The sequence below is a fragment of the Myotis nattereri genome (assembly GCF_964212035.1).
Source record: "Myotis nattereri genome assembly, chromosome: 8".
NCBI classification, from domain to species: domain Eukaryota; kingdom Metazoa; phylum Chordata; class Mammalia; order Chiroptera; family Vespertilionidae; genus Myotis; species Myotis nattereri.
In genome coordinates this window covers 45,849,156-45,875,278 of record NC_138083.1, presented here as the reverse complement: position 1 = coordinate 45,875,278, position 26,123 = coordinate 45,849,156, and the positions used below count along the sequence as shown (strand labels likewise).

Genomic DNA, 26,123 nt, shown 5'->3' with positions numbered 1-26,123 from the left:
ATAACCAAATAGATATGAGGCCTATTAGCAAGAGAAAATAACCAAATTTAATACATTCATATATATGGGAACCCTGCATAAATGAGAGAATCAGAGACAACACCCCCCCCCCCCCCCCCCCCCAGGTTCAGAGATAGAAAGGGAACATGGATATACGTGACATTCAGAGCTAGGGATGAGGCGCTTCAATGGGTAAGAACAGCAGATATTTAGTAAAGTTTTCCCTGCCTTATAGGTAGGTCAAAAGGTGTTATTCCTAAAGTTGCTTATTATGGGCCAGGCCCCTAATTCAGCTTCTTCCAGATAGTTAAGGGAAAGACACAGGTTTTTCTTGAGCCTGCGACTAAAGTTGCCTTTAGCTCAATCTTCACACCACAGAGACACAGCTTGGGGTGGCTTGTTCTGAACCCCCACACTTAACTATGAAAGAGAGAAGAAAAAGAGGATTAGGACTGCCAACAATAGCCCCTCACTTACGTGATCGCATACAAAGCACTTAACCTCCCAAGCTATTAAACTTGGTACGTAAACACACCTGAGCTTAATGCAGGCTCCTGAGGGCAGTGGCCATACCTACACTACTACCTCCAGGGCTCTGGAGCCATGGCACTAACCATCTGAAAAATGCCTGCTGGACGATGTGAAGTGTGAGCAATAAATAACACGCACTCGGATCTGAATGCTCGCCAGGCACTGTGCTCTGCGCCGTACCGACCGCGATAGCATCCTTCACAACCCCGAGGGGAGCACTACAATCAGCCCATTTACCCAGGAGGCGACAGACTAAGTGAGGCAGGTAAGGGGCCCAAAGTCCACAACCGGTGGGTCTCGGGGCAGGAGGGCATTTCCCAACTCAAAAGCTGCAGAGAGGCAGAGCATGCTCTGTGACGTGGCGTGAAAGGAGCCAGAGCCAGTAACCCATCTTAAACTACAAGACTTCCGGAAAAGAAGAAAAGGTAATTAATTGTTCCTGCCAGGTCCCTGCGCCGGGGCGGCAGTGCGCCCGCCCCTAGCTTGACTTCCGCCAAACCTCGGCGGGTTCCCGGATGCCTCTGGTAGTCTCGCGATGCCCCAGGCTAAGGCGAGACCTGGGTGACTGAGAACTGGGCAGTGCGCGAGCTGATGACGAAAACGGAAGTGCTGGGGCCAGAGGCCGGACAAGAGCCCGGAGGGGCCCGGGATTGCGGAAGTTTTGTGAGGAGGGTAAGGGGCTCTCGGGGCTCCGTGTGGTTTCGGAACAAATTCCGGAAGGGAGGCCGCTGCTAGGGGGTCCGAGAGTCCCCAACCTGTGCTCGTTTGGGGCTACTCCAGGCGCCACTCGACGTCGCCACTCTTGGTCCCGTGCCCTCGTTCCTCCCCAGGGAACCGCCTCGGGTCTCCGCCATGGCGTCCACCTCGACCAACCTCCAGGTAGGACTGTTTTCCCACCCGCCCTGGAGGGCTGGAGGCGCGGGGCGGGGGGCGGAGGGCGGGGAAGAGGGAGGAGGAGGGCGGCGCCCAGCCGCAGGTCGGGGCGGCCGGCGCTTTCCGCTCGCTTCCGGGGTCTCCCTCTGGCTTTCGGAGACTCCTGACGGATGCTGAGACTTTCCTTTTCCCTTAACCAGCCGCCTTTGAAGCGAACTGGGTAGCGCATTGAGCAGACGCTTCAGTCTGTGTCCGAGAGAGGGGGAAGCACGGAATGTGTGCAAAGCTCTGCGCTGGACCAGTGGAGAGGGGGGCGGTCCTAGTTGGCGCTTCGTTCCTCGGGCTGGTACAGCAGAGCTCTTCCCTTCGAGCTGTCAAGTGAATGGAGACGGGGGAACAGACTTGGGCTCGGAAGAATCCGGGGGCTCATTGAGAATATGCGTTTGTGTGCACCCCTCTGTGGCTCCCAGAGCGTAGTGTGTAAGATCAGGGGATGGTTTTGAATTACCTTGTGGCTCCACCTCCCCGCCCCACCGCAGTGAGCATGGTATTTTGTGCACCCATCAAGGAGCCCTACAAGGTTAGACTTCATCGTTAGGCCTCTGTGGAGCGGACATTGAGAACTTTCTGGAAGTGTCTCCCATCCTCAGAATGGATCTGGGGCTTCGGAATGTGACTTGGGCTTGCGGTAGGAATCGATGGGTGCCCCGCGCTGGCTGCTGCGGGGTGGCAGGTGTGGAAGCAGGCTGACCACCGAGGAGACGGCACTAGTACTGACAAATGTGATCGTGGATTTAACCAGGGCCGGAGCTAGGAAGGTGGTCAGATTGTATCCTAAAAGAATTACTAGCACTCCCAAACCACGCAAGACACTGTTAACTTCATTCCAAATTAAAAATGCTAACAGACACAAGGGTGAAGTGGGGCATTCAGCAGGGAAAATCATCATTCTTGATTAAAGGCTTAACATGTGTTGTCAGTACAGTAGCAACATGTGGCTGTTTAAATTTTGCTTAAAGGAAATTTAAAACTCACTCCTCAGTCACACTAATCACAAGTGCGAAGACGTCGTGGCTTCTTGTGGTTCCTGTATTGGACGGTGTAGATGCCTGTCCATGTGAGAAGGGTTGGTTTAAAGTCAGGGTACTGTATTTGGAGATAGATTAGTAAATACTGGTTGTAAGCATTTTACTTTAACCAAGGTCAGTGTAGTGCCTAAAAGAGGGCTGACCTCGAATTAGGAGACTGCGCCCGTGGTGAGTGGCACAGTGAGTAAAAATAACAGGAGAAGAAAATTGCTGGGGTCCAACCCCAGCAGGTCCAGGGGTTCCCAAAGGTGTAGACGGAGTCGGCGAAGAAGGAATGACACGGAGGCAACGTTCAGTTGATCAACAGCCTAGCCAGGATCTCCAGCCAAGTTCTGGTTAGGATCTCCAGCCAAGTTCTGGTTCGGTTCTCCAGCCAGGTTCTGTAGCCATGTTCCCTCGCTAGGTTCTCCAGCCAGGTTCAGTCACCAGGTTCTAGTCAGTTCTCTTGCCATGTTCTAGCCAGGTTCTGTCTCTAGGTTCTTCAGCCAGGTTCTGTCTCTAGGTTCTGTCTCTAGGTTCTGTGGCCAGTGTCTGTCCAGGATCTTTTGCCATGTTCTCTCGCTAGGTTCTGTCTCTAGGTTCTGTGGCCAGTTTCTGTCCAGGATCTTTTGCCATGTTCTCTGGTTCGGTTCTCCAGCCAGGTTCTGTGTCCATGTTCTAGGTTCTCCAGCCAGGTTCTCCAGCCAGGTTCTGTAGCCATGTTCTCTTGCAAGGTTCTCCAGCCAGGTTCGGTCGCCAGGTTCTGTACCCGGGTTCTGTCCAATATCTTTTGCCATGTTCTCTCGCTAGGTTGTGTGGCCAGTTTCTGTCCAGGATCTTTTGCCATGTTCTCTCCAGCTAAGTTATTCTGTCTCTAGGTTCTGTGTAGGTTCTGTGTCTAGGTTGTTTCTAGGTTCTGTGTCTTGGTTCTGTGTCCTGTTGTCTTGTTACATCTGTATTTATACCAGTTGATTCCAATCCTATCAATCTCTATTCCAAAGGTTAGGGCGTTTCTTATCTCCATTCTAGGGAGTAAAGATTATGTAGCTTAAGCATGATTGTTTGTAGTTAAAGTGATTAATTACCCGCCTGGCACTTAGTTAAGGGGTTTTATTCCCTCCCTAACTTCAGGGGAAAATCCCTACCTGGGGAAACAACCTTTCTCAGAGAGGTGACCTTGGTTAAAACACATAGTGCCAAGAAGGTGAGCAAACATATTAAGAACAGTATGCCATATATGCCAGGTCCCTTGAAACAGCAAGGATGGACCGGCTCCCGGCAGAAAATTACAGCCAGAATAAGAAAGAACTTATTTCTGCACATGGCTTAGCCACTGAGCCTTCCTGATACGTTTTTATATGACCAGGCACATAACCTACCAGCTGACCACATGCTACAACTCTGAGACCTTTATATTTTGCCTAGTTTACCAAACTTTTGAAAATTTAGCTTTAAGTTCAGGCTAATTGAGCTGTGAAACAGGTAACTTCTACTTTTGTCAATTTGAAAGCATATGACATCTGTTCTTCCTTGCTGCTACAAAACAGGGTGCGTGTGCCCCAATGACGGCCTCTTCTCCCATTTACAGCTTTCATTCTTTCTCTGCAGTCTGCTTCAAAATATAATATTCTAACATGTTATTGGTTTGGGGGTTGTTTGAATAATTTTTTCTTATCTGAGTTATATGCTTACTTTTAATATAGTAGAATAATGACCATTTTTTCCCCTTACAGGCTCTTATTTCTGTTGCATACAGTTTTACGACCTAAATTAATCCAGTTGGAATATTTAAATAAACCATGCTTGTTTTTTACGTGTATGTATATTTTTAAAAATTAAAGATAGTTTTTTAATGAAAATTTTACTTTGATATAATTATAGATTCACACTCAGTTGTGAAGAAATAACTCAGAGATCCTGTGTACTCCCTATCCCGTTGCCTCACATGGTAGCATCTTGTAAAATTGTAGTACAGTATCAGAACCAGATGGGCACACCAAGCCATTCCACCAATCGTGTTCAAATTTCCCCATTTTCACTTGTACTAGTGTGTATTTGAGTGTGTGTAGAGTTCTGTCAGGTGTAGGTTCAGGTATCCATCACTACCATCATGATATAGAATAGTTCTATGTATAGGGATCCCTCCTGACCTTTTATAACCACAGTCACCTAATGTCCCCTGTAAACCGCCCCCCCCCCATGCCCCCCCTTTCCCTACCATCTCTGTATCAGTAGTTCCTTTTTGGCACTGAGTAATACTCCGTGGTAGGGATGTTCCACAGTTTACCATGCAATCATTGACGGATATCTGATACATTCATGTACAAGTTTGTGCATGAGCATAGGTCTTCGCTTCTATGGAATAAATGCCCAGTTGCTGGTTCATATGGTAGTTGCAAGTTTAGATTTGTTTGAACAAACCAGTTTCCCAGAGTGGTTGTATCATTTTACATCCTACCTGTAGTATATGAGCGGTCAATTTTTCTGTATCCCCGCCACTATTTGATGATATCACTGGTTTTTATTTTAGCCATTCGGATAGATGTGTAGCGACATCTCATTGTGGTTTTAATTTGCATTTCCCTAATGGCTAATGATGTTGAACATCTTTTCTTGTGCTTATATTTGTATATCCTCTTTGGTGAAATGTCTCTTCAGGTCTTGAGCCCATTTTCTCCTTAGATTCTTTTTATAACTGTTGAGTTTTGCGAGTTCTTTATATATTCCACCTCCTGTTTCATAGGTCGATGCTCAACCACTGAGCCACGGTGGTTGGGCCCAAATACTACTCTTTTGCTGGGCATGTGGTTTGCAAATATCTCTCCCAGTCTGTAGCTTGTCCTTTTAACAATCTTTTACAGACTAAAAGGTTTTAAATTTGATGAAAAAAATTTGTTTTTCTTTTATATATTGTGCTTTTGGTGTCAAGTCTAAGAACTAAGATTTTATAGTTTTATATTTTATATTTAAGTCCATAATCCATTTTGAGTTAATTTGTATATAAAGTGTGGGGTTTAGGTTGAAGTTTAAGTTCTCTCTCTTTTTGCTTATGGATATTCAGTTGCTCTTATACCATTTATTGAAAATTCTATTTTACTGCCATTTACTTGCTTTTGCATTGTCATTCAGTTGGATGTATTTGTATGAATTTATTTCGGGGAATTTTTTTTAACAAAAAATACTTCAAAAGTAGTCTATGTGCATTATGGACATTTTTAGAAGATGCGGAAGTAGAAAATGAAAAAATTAAAGTCTTATCAAAGATAAGTTCAGTTAAATTTCCTCCCCATCTTTTCCTGTGCTTTTTTCCCCTGTTGTTTCAAACAGTTGAACTTGTGCTACATGTAAAAATTGTTTCTTTCCAAAAACTTTAATTATAAATATATTTCATGTTCCTAATGTTTCAGGCCTAAGCCGGCAGTGAGACATCCCTCTCGCATTCCAGGGCTCTCACAGTCCAGGACCCCTCGCTCCTTACCACCCACCTGCAGTGGAGGCAGGAGAGGCTCCTGCCACCTTCTCTGTGCTCACCATGAGCCTGGCTTCTGGCTGAGTGGTGCTCCCCCTGTGGGAACACACTGACCACCAGAGGGCAGCTCCTCTGTTGACCGTCTGCCCCCTGGTGGTCAATGCTTGTCATAGCGACTTATCGTTCTGCCAGTCATTCTGCTGTTTGGTCAATTTGTATATTAGGGTTTTATTATATAGGATGTTACTGTGATTTAGAAAAATGATGGATTTGTTTTAAGGTATTTTTTTAAAACAACTTTCCATATGATTATTTACTTCAAACTTACACTCATGCTTTGATTTTGATGGTTTGATTTCAGTGGTGTGATTTTGATGGTATGATTTTGCTTCTCCTCAAACAGAAAGCAATAGATCTTGCTAGCAAAGCAGCCCAGGAAGACAAGGCTGGGAACTATGAGGAAGCCCTTCAACTCTATCAACATGCTGTCCAGTATTTTCTCCACGTAGTTAAATGTAAGGTCATAGTTTGTTTCTTTATTTAAAAACACCAAAAGAAAATTTAATCTATTTCATTTATGAACATTGCAATACAATGCCAGAAAATTCTAAACTATCAATTTGCAAATATATATACTATAAATACAATATTATATATTTATAAGTATATATGAAATATATAAAATATAATATTAGTTTGCAAATATAAATAAATCCTACTAGTTTTCTAGCATCTAGACAGGTTTTGGTTACTCAGCTAATAAATCTGCACAACTATTATAGTTGTTACTTTGCATACCTGAACATGTCATATAGTCAGTAGAAATGTTTTTATTTTATTATACCCAATTTGTATAATCTGAACTTTCTCATCTTCTAAGCATCTCTTTGAAAATACTGTTTTTAAAAAGGTTGGGAACCTTTTTTCTTTTCCATGTATTTTTTGAATATTGGACATTCCGTATGTGTCAGGCACTGTTCCAGGGATGGGGATCCAGCAGTAATGGAAAAATGGGGAAAATCTCCTGCCTTCATGTATCTTAAGTCTAATGCTGAACAAAGGTGAAATAAGATGTTAGAAAAGACATCTTTCTGGTAAAATTCAAGTTATTTCTAAATAAAAAATTTTAGCAATTGGATAATTCAGCATTTTCTTTTGAGTTTCCTATTTAAGTTTTGAGATTTTTCTGTCAAATTAAAGTGAAACTAAGAATGAATTATGACATGCAAAATGTGGGGCCAATCCCATGCACTGCGTATATTGCTGAAGTCTACTTTTCAGGTAGCTCTCACAGAGGCCTGCCCATATGTAGTAAATTACTATGTTGTTGGTACACATAATATATGGGATTTCTATCACTGTTTATACTCTGAAATAAAGCTTATGTAGACATTAATGGAAATTGTTAATGTTGCTTTATTTCTGTTTGTGTTACTGGTTTTATATGAGACTAGAGGCCCAGTGCACGAAATTCCTGCATGGCAGGGCGGGGGTCCCTCAGCCCAGCCTGCATCCTCTCCCATCTGGGACTGCTGGCTCCTAACCCACTCACCTGCCTGCCTCCCTGATCGCCCCTAACCACTCTGCATGCCAGCATGATCGCCCCTTAACTGCCCTCCCCTGCCAGCCTGATCGCCCCTGACAGCCTGTTTGCCCCTAACTGCTCTTCCCTGCCCCCGCCACCGTGGCTTTGTCCAGAAGATGTCCGATCTAATTAGCATATTACTCTTATTAGTATAGATAAGCAGCTTTCAACTATCTATATAAAATGTAAGGGAAGAGAATAGAATATTAAATAATTTCTTACTATCCAATATTAACTTAAAATATTCTAGAGTCTTGCTCAGATATATTTCTGACTCAAACCCACTGTTGGCCTCTGAACTTGCTGAGAAGGAATAATAAAGATTGACAATCCTTGGTTAGGATGAGCAAAATATAATTTTCCTCCCCCAAAATGGATTTTCGTTGTTTAAAAGTATATCTAAGGCCTTGAAAAGTGTTGCAGTGGTTAGAGCATTGCCCATGGACCAAAGAGTCTCAGATTTTATTCCCAGTCACGGGCATGTAACTGGGTTGCAGGTTCGGGGCACGTGTGGGAGGCAACCACTCAATGTATCTCACCTCGATGTTTGTCTCTTCTTCCCTCTCTCCCTCCCACTCCCTCCTCTTTCTTCCACTCTCTTGTGTGGCATCTCCCTTGAAAAATTCAGTGGAAAAAATATCCTCGGGTGAGGATTAACCAACATAAAAAAAGTATATCTAAGAGCTTAAAAATATCTGGATGGAACACTAATGGAAAAATCTCTCTCATTTCCCTTTAATAGATGAAGCACAGGGTGATAAAGCCAAGCAAAGTATCAGGGCAAAGTGTACAGAATATCTTGATAGAGCAGAAAAACTAAAGGAATACCTGAAAAAGAAAGAGAAAAAACCACAGAAGCCAGTGAAAGAAGGACAACCGAGTCCAGCTGATGAGAAGGGGTATGCATTTTTTTTTTCATTTTCTTTTATTATTTTTTGTACACCCCAGTGACCAGACATTACCTAACTTAATATGTGATCATCCCAATAAATCCTGCACCCATCCAGCACCATGCCTAGTTATTACAAATTACTGACTATATTCCCTATACTGTACTTTACATCCCCATGACTATTCTGTAACAACCAATTTGTACTTCTTAAGCCCTTCACCTTTTTTCAACTAACCCACCTCCCATCTGGCAACCAACAAAAAGTTCTCTGTATCTATGTGTTTTCTGTTCTGCTTGTTCATTTTGTTTGTAGATTCAATTGTTGATAGATATCTACTTTTTGCCATTTTATTGTTTATATTTTTTATCTTCTTTTCTTCTTAAATAAGACCCTTTAACAATTTACATAATACTGGTTTGGTAGTGATGAACTCCTTTAGCTTTTTTTTTTTTTTTTTTTTTAATATAGTTTATTGATTTTTTACAGAGAGGAAGGGAGAGGGATAGAGAGTTAGAAACATCAATGGGAGAGAAACATTGATCAGCTGCCTCTTGCACACCTCCTACTGGGGATGTGCCCACAACCAAGGTACATGCCCTTGGCCAGAATCGAACCTGGGACCTTTCAGTCCGCAGGCTGATGCTCTATCCACTGAGCCAAACTGGTTAGGGCTAGCTTTTTCTTGTCTAGAAAGCTCTCTATCTTTCTATTTTAAATGATAGCTTTGTGGGGTAGAGTTATCTTGGTTGGAGGTCATTGCTTTTTACTGTTTTGAATATTTCTTGCAACTTCCTTCTGGCCTGCAAAATTTCTGTTGAGAAATCTACTGACAGTCTTATGGGATCTCCGATGTAGGTAACTAATTGGTTTTCTCTTGTTGCTTTTAAGATTCTCTGTCTTTAACCTTTTGCATTTTAATTACAATGTGTATTAGTGTGGGCCTCTTTGAGTTCATCTTGTTTGGGACTCTCTGCACTTCCTGGACTTGTATATCTGTTTTGAGAAGGGGTGTGTATTCTAGAGTGTTAGATTTTATTCTGTCAATTAACAAGATAAAATTAAATTGTATTTGTGAAATAAATTTCTTTCATTTAAACTAGGTATGGCAAACAATGGCTCATGGGCCAAGTCTGACCTGCAGCCTGTTTTTATAAATAAAGATTTATTGGAACAGAGCCTTATCCATTCATTTACCTATTGGCTATGGCTGTTTTTGTGCTGTACCAACAAGGTTGAATAATTGCAACAGAAACTTTCTGACCATACAAAACCTAAAATATTTACTGTCTGGTCCTTTATAGAGGAAGTTTCCCAACCCCTACTTTACCAAGCTTAGGGACAAGATACCTCAACTGACCCTCCATGACCACTTGGTAGTAAGTAGTAGGAAAAAACATTTGTAGGAATGGTACTCAGTTCTTTACCCTCTGGCCATTATATAACATTGAAGTTTGAAATTATAGGAATGATATGTGAATTAAATTTTTGATTAATAGTATTGACTCTTAGTCTGTACTAACCACATGGACAAAAAAAAAATGACTCCAATAATGTGAATAATTTTTTGGATATCTTATGTAAAGTTTTTTTTATATGAATTTGCTTTATATTTGCTTTTATTTTGTCATTGTGAAGAAATCAACACAGCATTATTTATAAACATCTAAACCAGTGGCACACGCCCCACAGAGGGGCAATTTGATTTTTAAGGGAGACATTTCAAGAATGAGTTACTAACAATGAATTTTTTGCATTTTTTTTATGGTTCTAGGGCCTCATATACAGTATATAAATATATATTGTGACATATTTATGCATTTTAGTTTTCTATTAAAGTTTTGAAACTTTATTTGCTATTTTTTCATATCACTTCATATTATTTAATAATTCTTTCCTCAGTACTTCAACTGTTCTTTTGTTCTTTTATGTTTCTCTTTCATGGATGCCATGTTCTTTGGAAGCTTGTTTAGACAAGTTAATGGCCTTTTAGGCTTCCTCCACGTGAATAGGAATTCACTTTTTGAATAAGAATTATCTGTCACAGAGTAGGCATCAGGATTTTAGAGATGCTTAGGTGGGGCTTGGCCAAAAAATGGTTGGGAACCACTTATCTAAACTCAATTTTGGAATGTCTTCCCAGATGGGAGATGTATCACTAACGGATGTAAAGTTCATTTTTCAGTATGTTTGGGCCAAGTTCGGTGCTGAGCAGTGGGAACATACTCTACGCAGATCCTCTGACCATTCTGTTAATTGGTACCAGAAGTGGTTCTAGATGACAACACACTCTTAAGAAGATGAGATTCTGGGGAGGGGTTATTTGCGTTTGAAGGCAGAGGTTCTGGTTAGCTTTAGAGGATATAATACTCGTGGTTCATAGTATGCAGTGGCACAAGCTACTTAGCCAATCCCCTGTGGTCACCAGGAATGGAGAGCCTTGAAGGCAGTGTTTTAGGAGATTGGGGCTACTACCGTAGGCCAGTTTGAAGGACATGAGCAATATGAGAACTATAGTTAACTAGCTGCTTCAAACTACATGGGAGAGCTTGGACAAAATTATAAGCTCAAAGGTGTTATATTTTCTGTTCAAGACATGGTCAGGGAACCAGGGATTTTTTGTGACACCGAAGAATATTTTACCTTCTGCAGCTAATAGCATTGACATAAAAAATCAGACCCCAACTGATCTTGTGGATTATTGAATGCCAACAGACATTCAACTTCACCAGGTTTCTTATGTAAAAGTGGGACATTTATTGGAAGACTGAGTCTCCAAACTTGAAGTGAAACTATTGTGAAGAATTCAGTTAACTTTGAGAGCCTGGACCCCCAACTCTTCTTGAAACTCCCTTGCCAGCAGAAATGCCCTTTCCTCCCTGAGAGTTGAAGCTCTTCTGGTCTTACTTGAAGATGCTGTAATGTGCTCTGCTGAGATGGCTACCTAGCAAAGGGATGCCAGTTCTGAATTGAACTGCAGGACCTACTTTGGCTAATTTAAGTGAAGGGGATTTATTATAGTGTATTACCTTACAGAGCCTGGGGGCCAGAGAATCCAGCTTGGGTTCCATACTGCTAGAAGAAATGCCCAACTCCACCAGGTTCATTCTGACAGAGGCCCACTGCTGCCAACTCCCCTGTCAAGCACTTACAATGCCAGGCAGTGGCGTGTAGCTCCCTCAGCAAAGCCAGTGCTTTCACCCACAGGCGTGCCCTTGCATGCAGACCCCATCTCAGTTGCTTGCTTGCTTCTTGGAGAAACTGGTCTTATGTGGAGCCCTAGCTGCAAGGGAGCCTAGGAAGGGCAGTGCTATCAGTGTAGCCTTTATTGTACCAAGAATGCATGGTAGAAGGAGGTTGGCCTGAGTGTCAAGTGAATCACTTTGCAGTCTCTACCTTGCTCATAGACCAGCCGTGGGCAAACTACAGCCCGCGGGCCGGATCCGGCCCGTTTGAAATGAATAAAACTAAAAAAAAAAAGACCGTACCCTTTTATGTAATGATGTTTACTTTGAATTTACATTAGTTCACACAAACACTCCATCCATGCTTTTGTTCCGGCCCTCCAGTCCAGTTTAAGAACCCATTGTGGCCCTTGAGTCAAAAAGTTTGCCCACCCCTGTCATAGACCCACCATCCTGGGAAAACCAAGGCATTCCTATTTTGGAATAAAACCTGTCAGGTGTTTTATCTGCCTTTATATCTTATATTTGAAAAATGATGTAATATTCTATATTTTGCTTTATTTTTCATTCAACCTTTCAGTAAACCATTTCTACATTTTTATCAGGATTGCAATGTATTCTATAATATGCTAATCCCTGTAACTAATTGAACAGACATTATTCTGTTTTCCCTGTTGTGAACAGTGTGGGCATGATTAGCCTTGTAGTCAAATCCTTTAACTCATCTTAAGTTATTTCCTCAGAATAAATTCTTAGTTGTGAAATATCTGGGTTGATCTGCTTATTCTTTGGGCTCAGTTCATTTTCACCAGAAGCTTCATTTATCCTTTGGAAGCCCTAGATTAAGGATTATAGACCTTTGTGCCTTAAATAATGAATAATGGTTTTATTTCCTGCTAGTTATGGCTTCTTGTTCTAATATATAGTTTGCCTGGTTCTGGGTTTTTATTGTTGTTTACAGCTCTTCTGTAATTCATCTTAAATCTTTTGTGGGATGACGTGTGGGGTATGCATTTATGAATTAGCACATACATAGGTGTGTCATGGGAATTTGGAGCTAGTTCCTGATTTCATTCTGGTCTTTTTGCCCCTTTCCTGTTCATGATTCCATATTGATGGATAATATGCCCCTTAATAATTTACTTAATATATTCTTAAAAGTAATAAAGTAAGCATAACTTTTCATGTGAATGTCTCATTTTGCCATTTATAATATTTCAAGTTAATCTTCATTTTTGCCTTATTTTGATAGCAAGGAGTGATCATTTGAATATATTAAATTCTTTTTATTAGGAATGACAGTGATGGGGAAGGAGAATCAGATGATCCTGAAGCAAAGAAACTACAGAATCAACTTCAAGGTTGCTTTAGATTTCATTTTTAAATTTACTGTGTTATTTTTTAAAAACTCAATAGTGAATTGTCTATTTGAATTGCTTCCCCACCCCACCACCCCCACCTTGTATTTAAATAGATTCAAGAATTGGCTTTGGTTTCTAGTGGTCACCTCCTGGTTTTCATAGGATTTTCTCCTTAAGGTCTCTAATGGGTTGGTGTTTTTTCCGTGAAGTAAAAATATTGTTTGGGTTTTTTTTTGCCTGCCTTAAAAAGCCTGTCAGATTTTTTATTTTGTCTTGTTTTTCCCCTGTTAGAGAAGGTAGCATTTAGACTAATCACAGACTACCAAATCGGAGGGTATCAAAATATCCTGTCAGGAACAGAATGAATTAGTACTTACACTTGGCTTTTATTGTTATTGCTGTAGCTTATTTATTGATGATTTATTTCATGTTTCCTACCTGCTCTTCCTCATCTGCCTTTTTTATTCTATTTCAGCACTGCCCTTTATATTTCTTTCTGTCTACTTTTAACCTTCCACACAGAAGAAAACCCTTTCATTCTCCTCAACTATAGTGGCATGATGGAGGGAGCATAGATTTTGGCTCAATTCAGATTTGAATTCCATCCCAGGTCAGCCACTTAAATCTAGAGCAAGTTCCCTAACATCTCAGAGTCTGAGCCCCAGCTCTAAAATAGAAATTAATATTTTTGTTTCAGGGCTAGTAAAAGATTTCTGACAATGTAAAAACTGCCTAATATTATAGTTAACAAATTCTACGAACTCAGTAAGTGGTAGCTAGCTCTGTGTATAGTCATCTATTTAATTGCTGGCTTCTTTAGTTACTGAGATTGGATTGTTTTTTAATATGTTAGTGATGCTTTTTCAGGTTGAATTTTATGTATTTTGTTCATTTGAATCTTGCCAAATAGAATGCATAACTGGGACAGATTTCCATTATATAGGCTCAGTTTGGTTCGTGAATGATGAATAGTCTCTTCATTTTGTAATATTATATCTGTCTCGTCTTGCCAACTCCACTGGGATGTATAGGAGGATACTATAAGGGCAGTACCTTAAAAACACTACAGTTAGCAAGGATATTTTATATGCCTAAAACTTCAGTGGTGGATATAGTCCAAGGATAGAACTAAGTTTCCGCTGCCCAGGGCAACGGGGGACACACACTTCGTACTCAGTAAGTTTGGTTGAGCAACCCAGTGGTCCTGTGCCAGGTGGCCTTATTTCAGTTGTAAGGCAAAAAGCTTTCTTCTGTCTGTTCCGTGCAGTAAAAATCAAACTACTAATTGTATAATAAGTAGTACAATGAAAAACTGGGTAAATTTATATTATTGGAAACAGTCAAATTATTTGACCTTTATTTTAATCCTCACCTGAGGATATTTTTCCATTGATTTTTAGAGAGAATGGAAGAGAGAGGGAAAGATGGAGAGAAATATTGATGAGAGAAACACATCAATTGGTTGCCTCCTGCACAAGCCCCGACCAGGGCCTAAGTCGGGGAGGAGCCTGCAACCAAGGTACTTGCCCTTGACTAGAATCAAACCCAGGACCCTTTGGTCTATAGGCCGACACTCTATCCACTGAGCCAAACTGGGTATGGCTGACCTTTATTTTCTAATAATCCTTTCCCCTTTTTAATTTTACAAACCATTAAGCAGTGTCTAATAATTAATATTACTTTTATTTAAGTAATCTTTTATCACTAAACATTCCAAAGTCCCCTTTAAACTTTAAGAAAAAATGTATTAGTTAGATGAGAAGATTGAGTACAGCATATTTAGAAAATTCATAGCAAAAAACTTTAGTTGACTAATTTTGCTTGCTTACAAAGTAAATTTACTTTTGTTAACTAACATAAATCCTATCTGATGATGTAAATTATTTCCTTATGTAGAGTTACTAAACTGAATGGAACATAGAAATGAAAAAGTGAATTGGTTTTCTCAATTCATATTTAGTCTCAACTTTTAGAGTGCAAAGCGTGTTTATGGTTTTATTTAATTTTAATCTATATCTAATGATTTTCATAATTTAGGAAAGTTTCAGAGAAAAACTACTCTTAGAATAATAGGTGATATTTTCTAATGAGAAGAAATAACCCATAAAACTAATTTCATAGGTAGCAGTACATTATGTAAGTGGTAGTGTTCTATCATACAATTACACATCACCTTGGAACAAACTGCTTAGTGGTTTATAGTTGAGCAATTTCTATATACTGGAAAATTGGAAAAGCTTTTGATGAAAGATAAACTAGAAAGTTTTGCCAATAGTTATATTAAAAGATTCTTTTGAATATATGGTTTTTTAATTGTTTGGCTTTTATTTAGCAAATCTCGGGATACTATTGCAAATCTACAAGAATACATTTTCTCTCTTGCCTCCATTATACCCTTCCCATCCCTTCTATCCATCTGTCCATCTATCTGTCTGTCTTCAGTTAAATTTGTTAAGTGTATTTTCTTTCTGTGGTTAAAGGAGAGTATTAGATCATCATTTTTGGGGGGTGTTTGGTTAAGAGGAGAAATAGTAAATCAACTCCCATTGAATGAGCACTTTCAATACTCCTGAATTTGTGCTGTAATGTAATGTTTGGTGCTTTTCCAAGTACTCTAATATTTATTATGTCATTTGACTCTAACACTAACATGTCCGAGTACCTTGGGCGGATGTAGTATTTTTACTTCACAATGAGGAAGCAGTCATAGGAAAGTGAATTATCCCAGGTTACTGACTGCTCCCTACTCCCAACTGCTTCCTCATCACACTCTTTCCAAAAGGTTTTTAATACATCAGTTTTTTCCAGACAATTTTATAATACATTTATTTAACATCATTATTTTATGTTGTCATCTATATTTGATGAAATAGTCCACCTTAATTTAAAGATGACATAATTTTTTGTAGGTGCCATTATTATGGAGCGACCTAATGTGAAATGGAGCGATGTTGCTGGTCTTGAAGGAGCCAAAGAAGCACTTAAGGAGGCTGTGATATTGCCTATTAAATTTCCTCATCTTTTTACGGGTGAGATGGCTTTTCAATAATTTTTTCGGATGATTTTTCAAAACCACATTGATGATTGAAGTAGAGCATAGTGAATTATTGTCACCATGTTATGATTTGTTACCTTAAATAAATTCTAAGGCGGTGTTATGCTTTTATACAAAGATATTTATTTCACATACATACACATATGTTTAACATACATACTGCAAAAATAATCGGAATGCCAGCCAGTAGGGCACAGTGTAAGGCGCCAGCACGCAGTGGAATGCTGCACACTCATCAAATAGAGTGAACATCAATATCTAATGAATGTGGGAAGATGTCCACGCATATTAAAAAGATCAAAAAGCAAGTTATAAAATATGTGTAGGATGATTCCATGTTTGTTAAATAAATGCATGTGCTAAGAAGTAGGTATAGACGGAGTGATATAATAAGATGGATGATTTTTACTGTTTTTTGCTTTTTTTTACTTTCATCTGAAATTGTAATGGACATATACTAGTTTTATAGGAATATTTCCATTTTTTAAAAAGAGAAGTAAGAATTACTTACCATTTTCAGATGAAGTGTGTATCCCCTAGTGGCAGAGGAGAATGTTGCTCACCCGCCACCTGGGTAAAGTTGAAGTTAGAGCTCCAGCAGTGATTGATTTGTCTGTGCCAGACCATTCCTTCTCCTTTTCATGACTGCTAGCCTATGTTTGTGATTTGGCTATACCCATCGTCTGACAGTGACACAGAGGTTTTTTTTTTTTTCTTTTAAAAACAAGCTGGTTTATGTAGAGAGCAAATCTGTGGTGTTGGCCTCAAACTGAATAGGTCTGGACAGTGATGTCGTATAGAGCAGTGATGAAGAGCAAAGAACACCTGTCCACCTGTTGTCCACCTAGCTCGAGGTATGACTTACAACCTAACTTCAGGAATATGAAACTAACAGTATAAAAGTTGGCATCGTAATCCTATAAAGGTACAAGTACAGTTGAATTGACATCATTTTATATTACTTACACCAGTGTTTCTCAAACATGAGTCATTTATGGGGTCATCTTCATGAATTTTTTCATGCACGTGTGTCATTAGGTAAAAAATATTTTTCTTTAAATCGCTCACTTTTAGAGCAGATCTTTATTTAAACAAAGCATAAATATACGGAGACATGCAGAAACCCATAAGTGTTCAGCTTCATAAATTTATCACAGAGTAAATACGCCTGCATAATCATCAACTGGATCAAAAAGTACCACCGGTAACCTGGAAGTCCCTCTGCCTCTTTCCTCCCCATTGATAATCACTCTCAACTCTGAACACCATAGATTGTTTTGCCCATTTTTGAACTTTTAAATCATCTCACTTATTTTACTTAGTAACTTTATTTTAAAAGACTGCTTTGTGTTAACTACAAATGGAAAAATTAGTGTTTGTCTAATACACATTAAAAAGATAATCATTTAGCCTGGCCAATGTGGCTCAGTGGTTGAGTGTTCACCCATGAACCAAGAGGTCACTGGTTCGATTCCCAGATAGGGCACATGCCCGGGTTGCAGGCTCGATCCCCAGCAGAGGGCATGCAGGAGGCAACTGATTGATATTCCTCTCTCATTGATGTTTCTATCTCTCTATCCTTCTCCCTTCCTCCCTCTCTAAAATAATAAAAACATTAAAAAAAATTTTTAAGATAATCATTTAAATAAAAAGTATTTATATATCACCTAAAATCATTTTAAATGCTACCAGTGGTATGTGTGCCACACTTAAGGAACACTGACTTATAATTGCAGACATTTAAAATAGGAAAATAGAATTTAAGTAACAGTTGAGGCTTTTGAAAACAATAAACATAACTATTTAGTTTTGGCAGTGGTCATCTGTATATCTTTTGCAGACACTATGTACCCATCCACAATTTGCTCTTAGCAGTTTTATAATGTATATTTGATATTTTATTTCCAGGTGTAATCTAGCCTGATTTATTTGAAGCATCATTATAATTTCTCATTAGCAAAATTGAGATACAAAGAATTGATTTGTTCACGTTTTATTTTAGGAAAACTAGGGTTTAAGGTAGTGTCCCTTATCATTGCCCAATTATTTGAACAAGGATATGTAACCTGTAATAATAACCTGTGCTTCCTGGTGGGATCAGGGATTGGGCAAAATTTCACAAGGGGTCAACCAAATGTGTTAGTTTCATTCCTGTTTAAAAGAAAATATTTCCAGCTACTTTTCCCCTGTGGATATAGTTTCTCCAACAATATTTTATTTTATTTAATTGATTTGAGAGAGAAAGAGACATTAATTTGTTGTCCACTTATTTATGCATTCATTGATTGATTCTTGTATGTCCCCTGACCTGGAATCAAACTCACAGCCTTGGCGTGTGGGGACAGTGTTCTAACCAAGTGAACTACTTGGCCAGGGCTCTCTGACAATATTCTGATATCAAGCAGTGCACACAGTATTTGTCAGAAATGCCTTTTAACTTAGCTCTTTTTCCACACTAGACTGTGAGCCCGTGGAGGGCAAAGATCCTTTTGCATTTGTAGTTCTCTATCTGCACATTGTGGTTTCTATACATAGTGGTTGAATGAATGAGTGAGCAAGGAAATGAACTTCCTATTAGAAGGATCATATTCATGTAAACTCACTTTTGGCAAAGTGGTCTCTAAAAAGAGCAAATAAAATATATTTAAGATTTATCTGATTTATTTTTTTTTAAATTTTATTCTACTGATAGCTTTAGAGTGAAAACTTCCTCACAGCATGGATGGATGTCTCTGGTAACTGAAATCAACAGTCTTGAAATTCTCATGTTATATTTCTTACACAAATTTTAGGCAAGAGAACACCTTGGAGGGGAATCCTCTTATTTGGGCCACCTGGAACAGGAAAGTCCTATCTAGCCAAAGCCGTAGCCACAGAAGCAAACAACTCAACATTCTTTTCAGTACATTCCTCCCACCTTGTTTCCAAGTGGTTAGGTGAAAGTGAAAAGTAAGTAATAAATTGATTTTTAAAAATTCCTTCTTTACCTACTAGTCACTATTTCACTCTATAAAATAATAAATTCTTACATCATTAATAGACATTCAGAGAATTGACATCATATAGGTATTCTTTTCTCTGTCAAACCAGCCCCTACTTTGGAATTTATTTCACAGGTGAAAGATAACGTATATGTATAGTTTAGTAAATTGTAAAGTGGATTATCCAAATGTAGCATTCTTATTTTCTGGACCAAAACATGATTAAGCTTTTTCATTTATAGAGTTCCTATAATATTGTATATTATTTTGTTTTCCTCTTTTCATTAAGCCATGTGTTGTATACTATTTTCCAGAAACTGAAAGCTTTTATTTATTTTTAGGCTAGTTAAGAACTTATTCCAACTTGCCAGAGAGAATAAACCTTCCATTATCTTCATTGATGAAATCGATTCTCTGTGTGGTTCAAGAAGTGAAAATGAAAGCGAGGCTGCACGTAGAATTAAGACGGAGTTCCTAGTTCAAATGCAAGGTGGTGTCACTGATTTCTAAAATAGTTTCTATTTATTCTACAATCATTATTAAAACAGCAATGTAAAACTCAAGCAGAATTTGTTCATTCTAACAGACTGTTTCATTATGCCATGTTTCATTGTGTCTTCCATCCAGTTGTAGTCATCTGGCGGGACTTGCTGGTATAAATAATAAAAAGATCTATATATTCCCTTTATACCAGAAGCAGTATCAGTAAAAGGAATAAAAAGTAGGCTTCAAATGAAATCTCTCAAGAAATATTTTGAAAAGAATATTAATAGTATTTGTCCAAAGTCTAGGAGATTTGAGTCTTGGGGATATTTGCATCATATTTTAGTAATTTGATATTTGATTCAATATAGTTTTTTTCAGAGAGAGACTCTCAGAGTGAGGTACTTTGATGTTAATGCATCACATTGTTAACTGGACAGAGACAAGGTTTAACGAACACTAAAACAACAAATTATTAAAAATATTGCCTATTTTGATGCAGGTGTTGGTGTGGACAATGAGGGAATTTTGGTTCTGGGAGCTACAAATATACCCTGGGTTCTGGATTCTGCCATTAGGCGAAGGTATGATGTGACAATAAATATCTTATATCTAACTAAAGATGTAACAAGTGAGTAAGAATTCCCATTCTGTCCAGTGAGGAGTCATTCTGATAGGTTTGCAGAATGTTTTTTAATGTTCTCTAACCCTGTTGCCTTGGGGAAGGGAGACAGGCATCTGTTTGTTTGCTTTATTTGTTTGCTATATTGAAGATACGAGATTTTCACACACTGGAATCTTTCACATTGGGAAAGATAATACCTAATATTTACCTTTAGTTTTGATTAAGGCCCTGATGCTTCAAAAATTTATAAATATAGTTTGATATTCTAGTGAAGAACCGTCATGTAAAACTTTAGCAAAATGACAATAATACAAGTTGAAGAATTATAACTGAGATATATTTTCAGTTAAAAAATATGTCTGTAACTTTTAAATTGCATATGAAACTTGAGCTGCAGGTAAGATATCCACTCTGACAATATTTTACTGCTTCACAATTCCTTGTTTCATTCATTTACTTTTATATGGTAAAAATTATCATTTTAGTTTTTGCCACTCTTATTCCATCCACTTGATGGTTTCCCAGGATGCTAGATTACCACCCTATACCAAGAAAGGAAACGTGCTGGTTATTTTTTTTAAATATCTTTTGTTGTTGTTGTTGTTAATCCTCATCCGAGGATATTTTTCCATTAACTTTTAGGGAAAGTGGGAGAGAGAGGAAAAGGAATTCATGACCTGAAACATCATTGTGAGAGAAACACATCAACTGGTTGCCTCCTGCATGAGCCCCGACCAGGGCCCAGGCCAAGGAGGGCGGGTCGGGGGGGAAGGGGGGTGAGGGGGGGGGGGAGAGAGAGAGAGAGAGAGAGAGAGAGAGAGAGAGAGAGAGAAATGTGGGGGGGTGTAACCCTTTGGTCTGTAGGCCAACACTCTATCCACTGAGCCAACTTGTTATTTTTTAAGATGGCTTAATTCTGGGCCCATCTCTGGAAATAATGACAACTTTTTAGATTCTTTTCATTGCCACAGAACATTATCTAAAGAAAAGAAAAAAACATCTTCACAGACCACTTAAATCTTTCCCCATTGCTTTCTTCCCATCTCCAAATACTGAAATTCTAAGAAGGCAAGCAAAATTATTGTTACTAAAACCTGGTGCTTAATTATGATACAGTAGAATTATTTGTTCTGGATACCCATTATAATAAAGTGGACATTTTGTATAATAAATAGGTCTATTCTAAAATATTTTGAGTACGTTTCCAATTTTGAATTTAGAGAATTATTTTGTCATCTCTTGTTTCATGTTGTTAATTATATTAATCTTTTGATCAGCTCAGAGTATAATTCTATGGGAAACTGTAATCTTGGAGGACATGTCATGTCATGAATTCCAGGCATATAAACACTATGGCAAGATAACCCAAAAATCGTGTGAGAAAGACTAACCAATTCCAGTTGGTTCCCTGGCTATTCTGGTTTTATTTGTTTTGTGTTGCAGGCATTTTACCTTCGTTTAACTTAAATACATGTTTAACTCTAACACATATGGGCCCATTTAACTTATTCAGCTTAACTTTGTACAAATGAGAATATCTAAATACCTTATTTCTTGAAAATATCTTAATTTTCAATTGAAATGAAAATATATATAGTAATATCCTTCATGTAATGTTTTTCATTTTAAGATTTGAGAAACGAATTTATATTCCTCTGCCTGAGGCCCATGCCCGAGCTGCAATGTTTAAACTGCACTTGGGGACCACTCAGAACAGTCTAACAGAAACAGACTTCCGAGATCTCGGGAAGAAAACCTACGGTTACTCAGGGGCAGACATAAGTGTCATTGTGCGGGACGCACTTATGCAGCCTATTAGAAAAGTACAGTCGGCCACTCATTTTAAAAAGGTAAGGAATTTTTATCTGTCCTTCATATGGTTTTAATTGTGTGTGTGCGCGCGCTTGTGTGTGTACATGTGCATTTTTTTTATCTTAACCTATTTCCTCCCTGTGATCATTGTAAGAAATTTCAAAATACAGAAAAGCATCAAGAAAAACATAAAATCAAGCAAGATTTATCCCATCACCCAGTGATAATCAATTTTTGTTGTATATTATTCTATTTCATGTTTAATGAAACATGAAATAATAGTATATTTTCAAATTTTCTGATAATGGCCTAAATCTAATATTTATTTAATTTATCCAAATAAATATTCTCAATTACTCTTTATTCCAGGTTCGAGGACCTTCCCGAGCTGATCCTGATACAATAGTGGATGATCTCTTAATGCCCTGTTCTCCTGGGGACCCTGGTGCCATTGAGATGACGTGGGTGGACGTCCCTGGGGATAAACTTTTGGAGCCGATTGTTTCCATGGTTTGACATTTTGTTTCATTTTTGGCAAAATCATAAACATTATACTTTGTAATTTGTCAGCTATAAAAATTTTCAGTTATGTAAGATTAGCTAGAAAATGTTAGCATAATCAGGTATGTTTATTTGATACAATCTACTCACTTAAAAAGTTGTAAAAAGTAACTTAAAAGAAGAAATAATCATCTTTAAAATGTTTTCTTAGGCTTTGAGAAAAACCTTAATTATCAATGAATGAGTTATTTTTTTAAAAACACAGGCTTCTGACCTTACAGGTCTTAGAGTTGGGATATTATTACCCAAATGCTCATATATATTGTGTAAATTATTGTTAAGCCTTAACTGAAAAGTAGGGCTGGTGAAAAATTTCCCCCCTGAATCTCACATTTGGTAAAATATCCAGCAACCGTAATGTAGGTATCATAATATTCATAGTAGTGTTTTTCTATTTCATTTCTCAAGGTTTTATAGTTTAAATAATGCAGTGCTAAAAAGAATTCTGAAATAATTTTATTTAAAAAATTACATTTCTATTTATATTGAAGGAGTTAAAATAATTCATAAAGCTTGATTTTGTAAGGCATATCATTTCTTAGGGAACTTACTATGATTGAAAAGGTTCATTTGTATGTTTTTTTCTTAATAAACGCTCAATTTTTTTTAAATCTTCTGCTTCCGTCACAGATATTCAAAGAGCTTTATGGTAGAATGAACAGTAACTTCCAGGAGAAAAACTTTTACATGATATGCAGACATAAATATAAAGATATATGTGAATATATATATATATATATATATATATATATATATACACACACACACACACACACACACACACACACACACACACACATACACATATTTGTGTTAATCATAATGTTTATCTGAGAAGTTATTCAGAAACCCTTTTATTGTTTCAGTCCTGGATTTATTTATTAGTCCTGGTTCTTTTCATCATTTTCATACTATTTTACAAGACCCAAAGTGATAGCCTAGAACTTAATTTTTTAACAAATCCCTAATATTAGCCTATTTTTTTACCATTTTAATTTTAAGTAATAGTTAATTCTGATTTATTGATTTTGATCACATAGTATTCTGTTTTACATAAGTGTAAATGACTGAGACTGCTTTTTTGAAGTTGCACTTGGAAAACCCCCCTCTTGTTAAAGGGAGGAAAAGAAAACAGTTAAGGCTGGAAGAGAGATGGGGGCATGTTTTGGAGGGTCCTGATCCTCAGGCTCAGAGGATTGACTACTTCTGATGGGTAATGAAGATCTATTGAAGGTTGTGATTAGGATAAGGCAAGCAATTGAAAGTTTCTATGCAAAGGAATAACATGGTCAAAGCTGTCCTTTAAAAGAATAAGAGTTTATTGTCAGTAGTTTATGGTATTCAGGTTTGACCTTAGTTGAAAGTCAGTAATTGTGATGATAAAGCATTGATTAAATCTATTACTCATACTCCCCTCTCCTTTCCCTGACAGGGTGATATGTTACGATCACTGTCTAGCACAAAGCCTACAGTCAATGAACATGACTTGCTGAAATTAAAGAAGTTTTCTGAAGATTTTGGCCAAGAAGGCTAAACCAAAGACATGAGGAAGATGTTTACCATGTGTGTTCTTTCTGTGGAGGGATTTTTGCCTTTCTTGGATGGCATTCAGGTTATTTCCAGTAAAACACTTTTACCACAGGGAAACATAGATCTCACTTTGCGTTCCTCTACGCTTTATATGTATTTTTGCTCTGTTACCAATTAAATGCTCTTATTAACAAAAATTATAAAATGATGGGCTTTGAAGAAATGAGTGCTACATGAATGGCAAAATAATAGAAATTACCCAGTAAAAAGAGAATTACAATTGCTTGAGATACAAATTTTTAAAATTGTTATGAATGGTGGTCTTTGTAAAAAAACATTTATCTTTCTTTTTTACTAAAATGAAATAGGGCTTATATCATATTTTTAAAAAATTCTTAAACATCTTTTTCACATTGTAAATTTATTTACCTTATTAAAAATGATAGAATCTTTACTCTCAGGGATGGGTAATAAAACAGCAAAGAGACTGATTTGTCTTGAAAGATTTTGAATTGTGTTCTAGCCAAGGCTCATTAGTTTTTTTTGATAGGTTGGCATTTTTCTTTGTGTAGATTTAAATAATTTCTTTTAAATCTGGAAGCTTTTTAAAATATATATATGTTTTTATTGATTTCAGAGAGAGGAAGGGAGAGCGTGAGAGAGAGAGGAATATCAATGATGAGAATCATCTATTGGCTGCCTCCAGCACACTGCCTACTGGGGATTGAGCCCGCAACTCAGGCATGTGCCCTGACTAGGAATCAAACCATGACCTCCAGGTTCATGGGTCAATGCTTAACCACTGCACCACACTGGCAGGGCAAGCAAACTTTTATATTTAACTAAATAATACCTTTCACTGTGCAATCTCAAGAGAAAGACTTTCTAAATTAGGCATTGTCTTTATCTTGAAGGAGAAAATTGTCTATTTCAATTGTGTCTTTTTGTAGCAAGATTGACCCAAACCAGTAGTAAATAAATATATCCTTTTTAAATAATTCTGCCATAAAATACTGTTATGGGAACCAGTGCTAAAAGGAATTGCCTTCATTTGGATTATGGGAAGTGTCTTGTGTGTGATGTTGGTGTGTCTGTATATACATATATATATAATTTTTAATATAGAGTAGCACGGTTCTTTTACATTTTTTTAAGTTCAGGGAACAGTGTGTCCTGGTCCCACATATGTTGTCAGTGTGTGATGCTTCGTGAAGCTTTAGAAATGAGTTGATGTCTCATTCAATAATAAAATACAAATGTGATACTATGTTATTTTAATATTTTCAAATAAAAAATCTGAGGGTGTGTATTGCACACTTTAGCATCAACACTAAGTTGTGCCTTGTACATTTGCATTGGCTATACATGCAAAGGATTATTAAGTTAGCTAAAATGAGGTAGATACCTTTATTACTATAAAGCTCTACCTTGCAAATACTATAGAATGACTTGTGTCTTAAAGTATATTTGCACATTTACATATTATGCTAAATGGTTGCCTTAGGATTTTCTGTACAGATTGTTTATGTTGACATTAAATGGAAATCATAGGCCTGAAACATGTTCTTACATGAAGTAAATTGATATAACCTAGTATTGTCTGTATTCTGTGTATGCTTCTTTATTTTGGGGTCTTCTGTATAGGAAGAAATATTATCCACAATGATTAGATACAAAACATAATTTAAAATGACTACATCTGTTTGAGTCTCTGCTTTCCATTCTTTTGAGTCTACACCTAGGAGAACTGCTGGATCATGTGGTAATTCTGTGTTGAACTTTTTGAGGATCCACCAAATTGTTTTCCATAGTGACAGCACCAATTTACATCCCTACCAGGAAACACAAGGGTTCTAATTTCCCCACATACCCACCAACTCTTGTTATTGCTTATTTTTGTTTCATTTTGTTTGTTTTTTATATTAGCCACCTTAATGGGTGTGATGTATATTTGTCATTTTTTAAATTAGGAAAAAATGTAATCACAATTTATGTAGACCAACAATGAGGGTAATAGCAGTAGGGATGTAACCCCATTACCAACTTCTGCTATTCATTCAGTCATATTAAGAAAGCCTTTTACAATTTTGATGTTTTTCTCATGGATTTTTTTTT

The 26,123-nt window shown here is 37.8% G+C and overlaps 1 protein-coding gene across 2 annotated transcripts; it reads left to right on the top strand.

Moving 5' to 3' along the window:
- Nucleotides 1-1,127: 1,127 nt before the first annotated feature.
- On the top strand, nucleotides 1,128-25,000 carry VPS4B (vacuolar protein sorting 4 homolog B). Of its 2 annotated transcripts, XM_081097658.1 has the most exons (11): nucleotides 1,128-1,410; nucleotides 6,344-6,455; nucleotides 8,268-8,424; nucleotides 12,894-12,961; nucleotides 15,871-15,990; nucleotides 18,809-18,965; nucleotides 19,339-19,487; nucleotides 19,983-20,064; nucleotides 21,736-21,955; nucleotides 22,287-22,427; nucleotides 23,911-25,000. In XM_081097658.1, exons 1-11 carry the CDS (start codon nucleotides 1,384-1,386, stop codon nucleotides 24,010-24,012), a joined length of 1,335 nt encoding a protein of 444 aa, XP_080953784.1. In that variant the 5' UTR covers nucleotides 1,128-1,383; the 3' UTR covers nucleotides 24,013-25,000. The 2 variants fall into 2 exon arrangements, with proteins under 2 accessions (XP_080953784.1, XP_080953785.1); XM_081097659.1 differs by lacking the exon at nucleotides 15,871-15,990.
- Nucleotides 25,001-26,123: the final 1,123 nt, after the last annotated feature.

Coding starts and splice junctions, on each gene's coding strand:
- VPS4B (XM_081097658.1), top strand. CDS start 1,384: ATGGCGTCCACCTCGACCAACCTCCAG. Junction 20,065..21,735: donor GATTCTGCCATTAGGCGAAG/GTATGATGTGAC, acceptor TTTCATTTTAAG/ATTTGAGAAACGAATTTATA. Junction 22,428..23,910: donor TGGAGCCGATTGTTTCCATG/GTTTGACATTTT, acceptor TTTCCCTGACAG/GGTGATATGTTACGATCACT.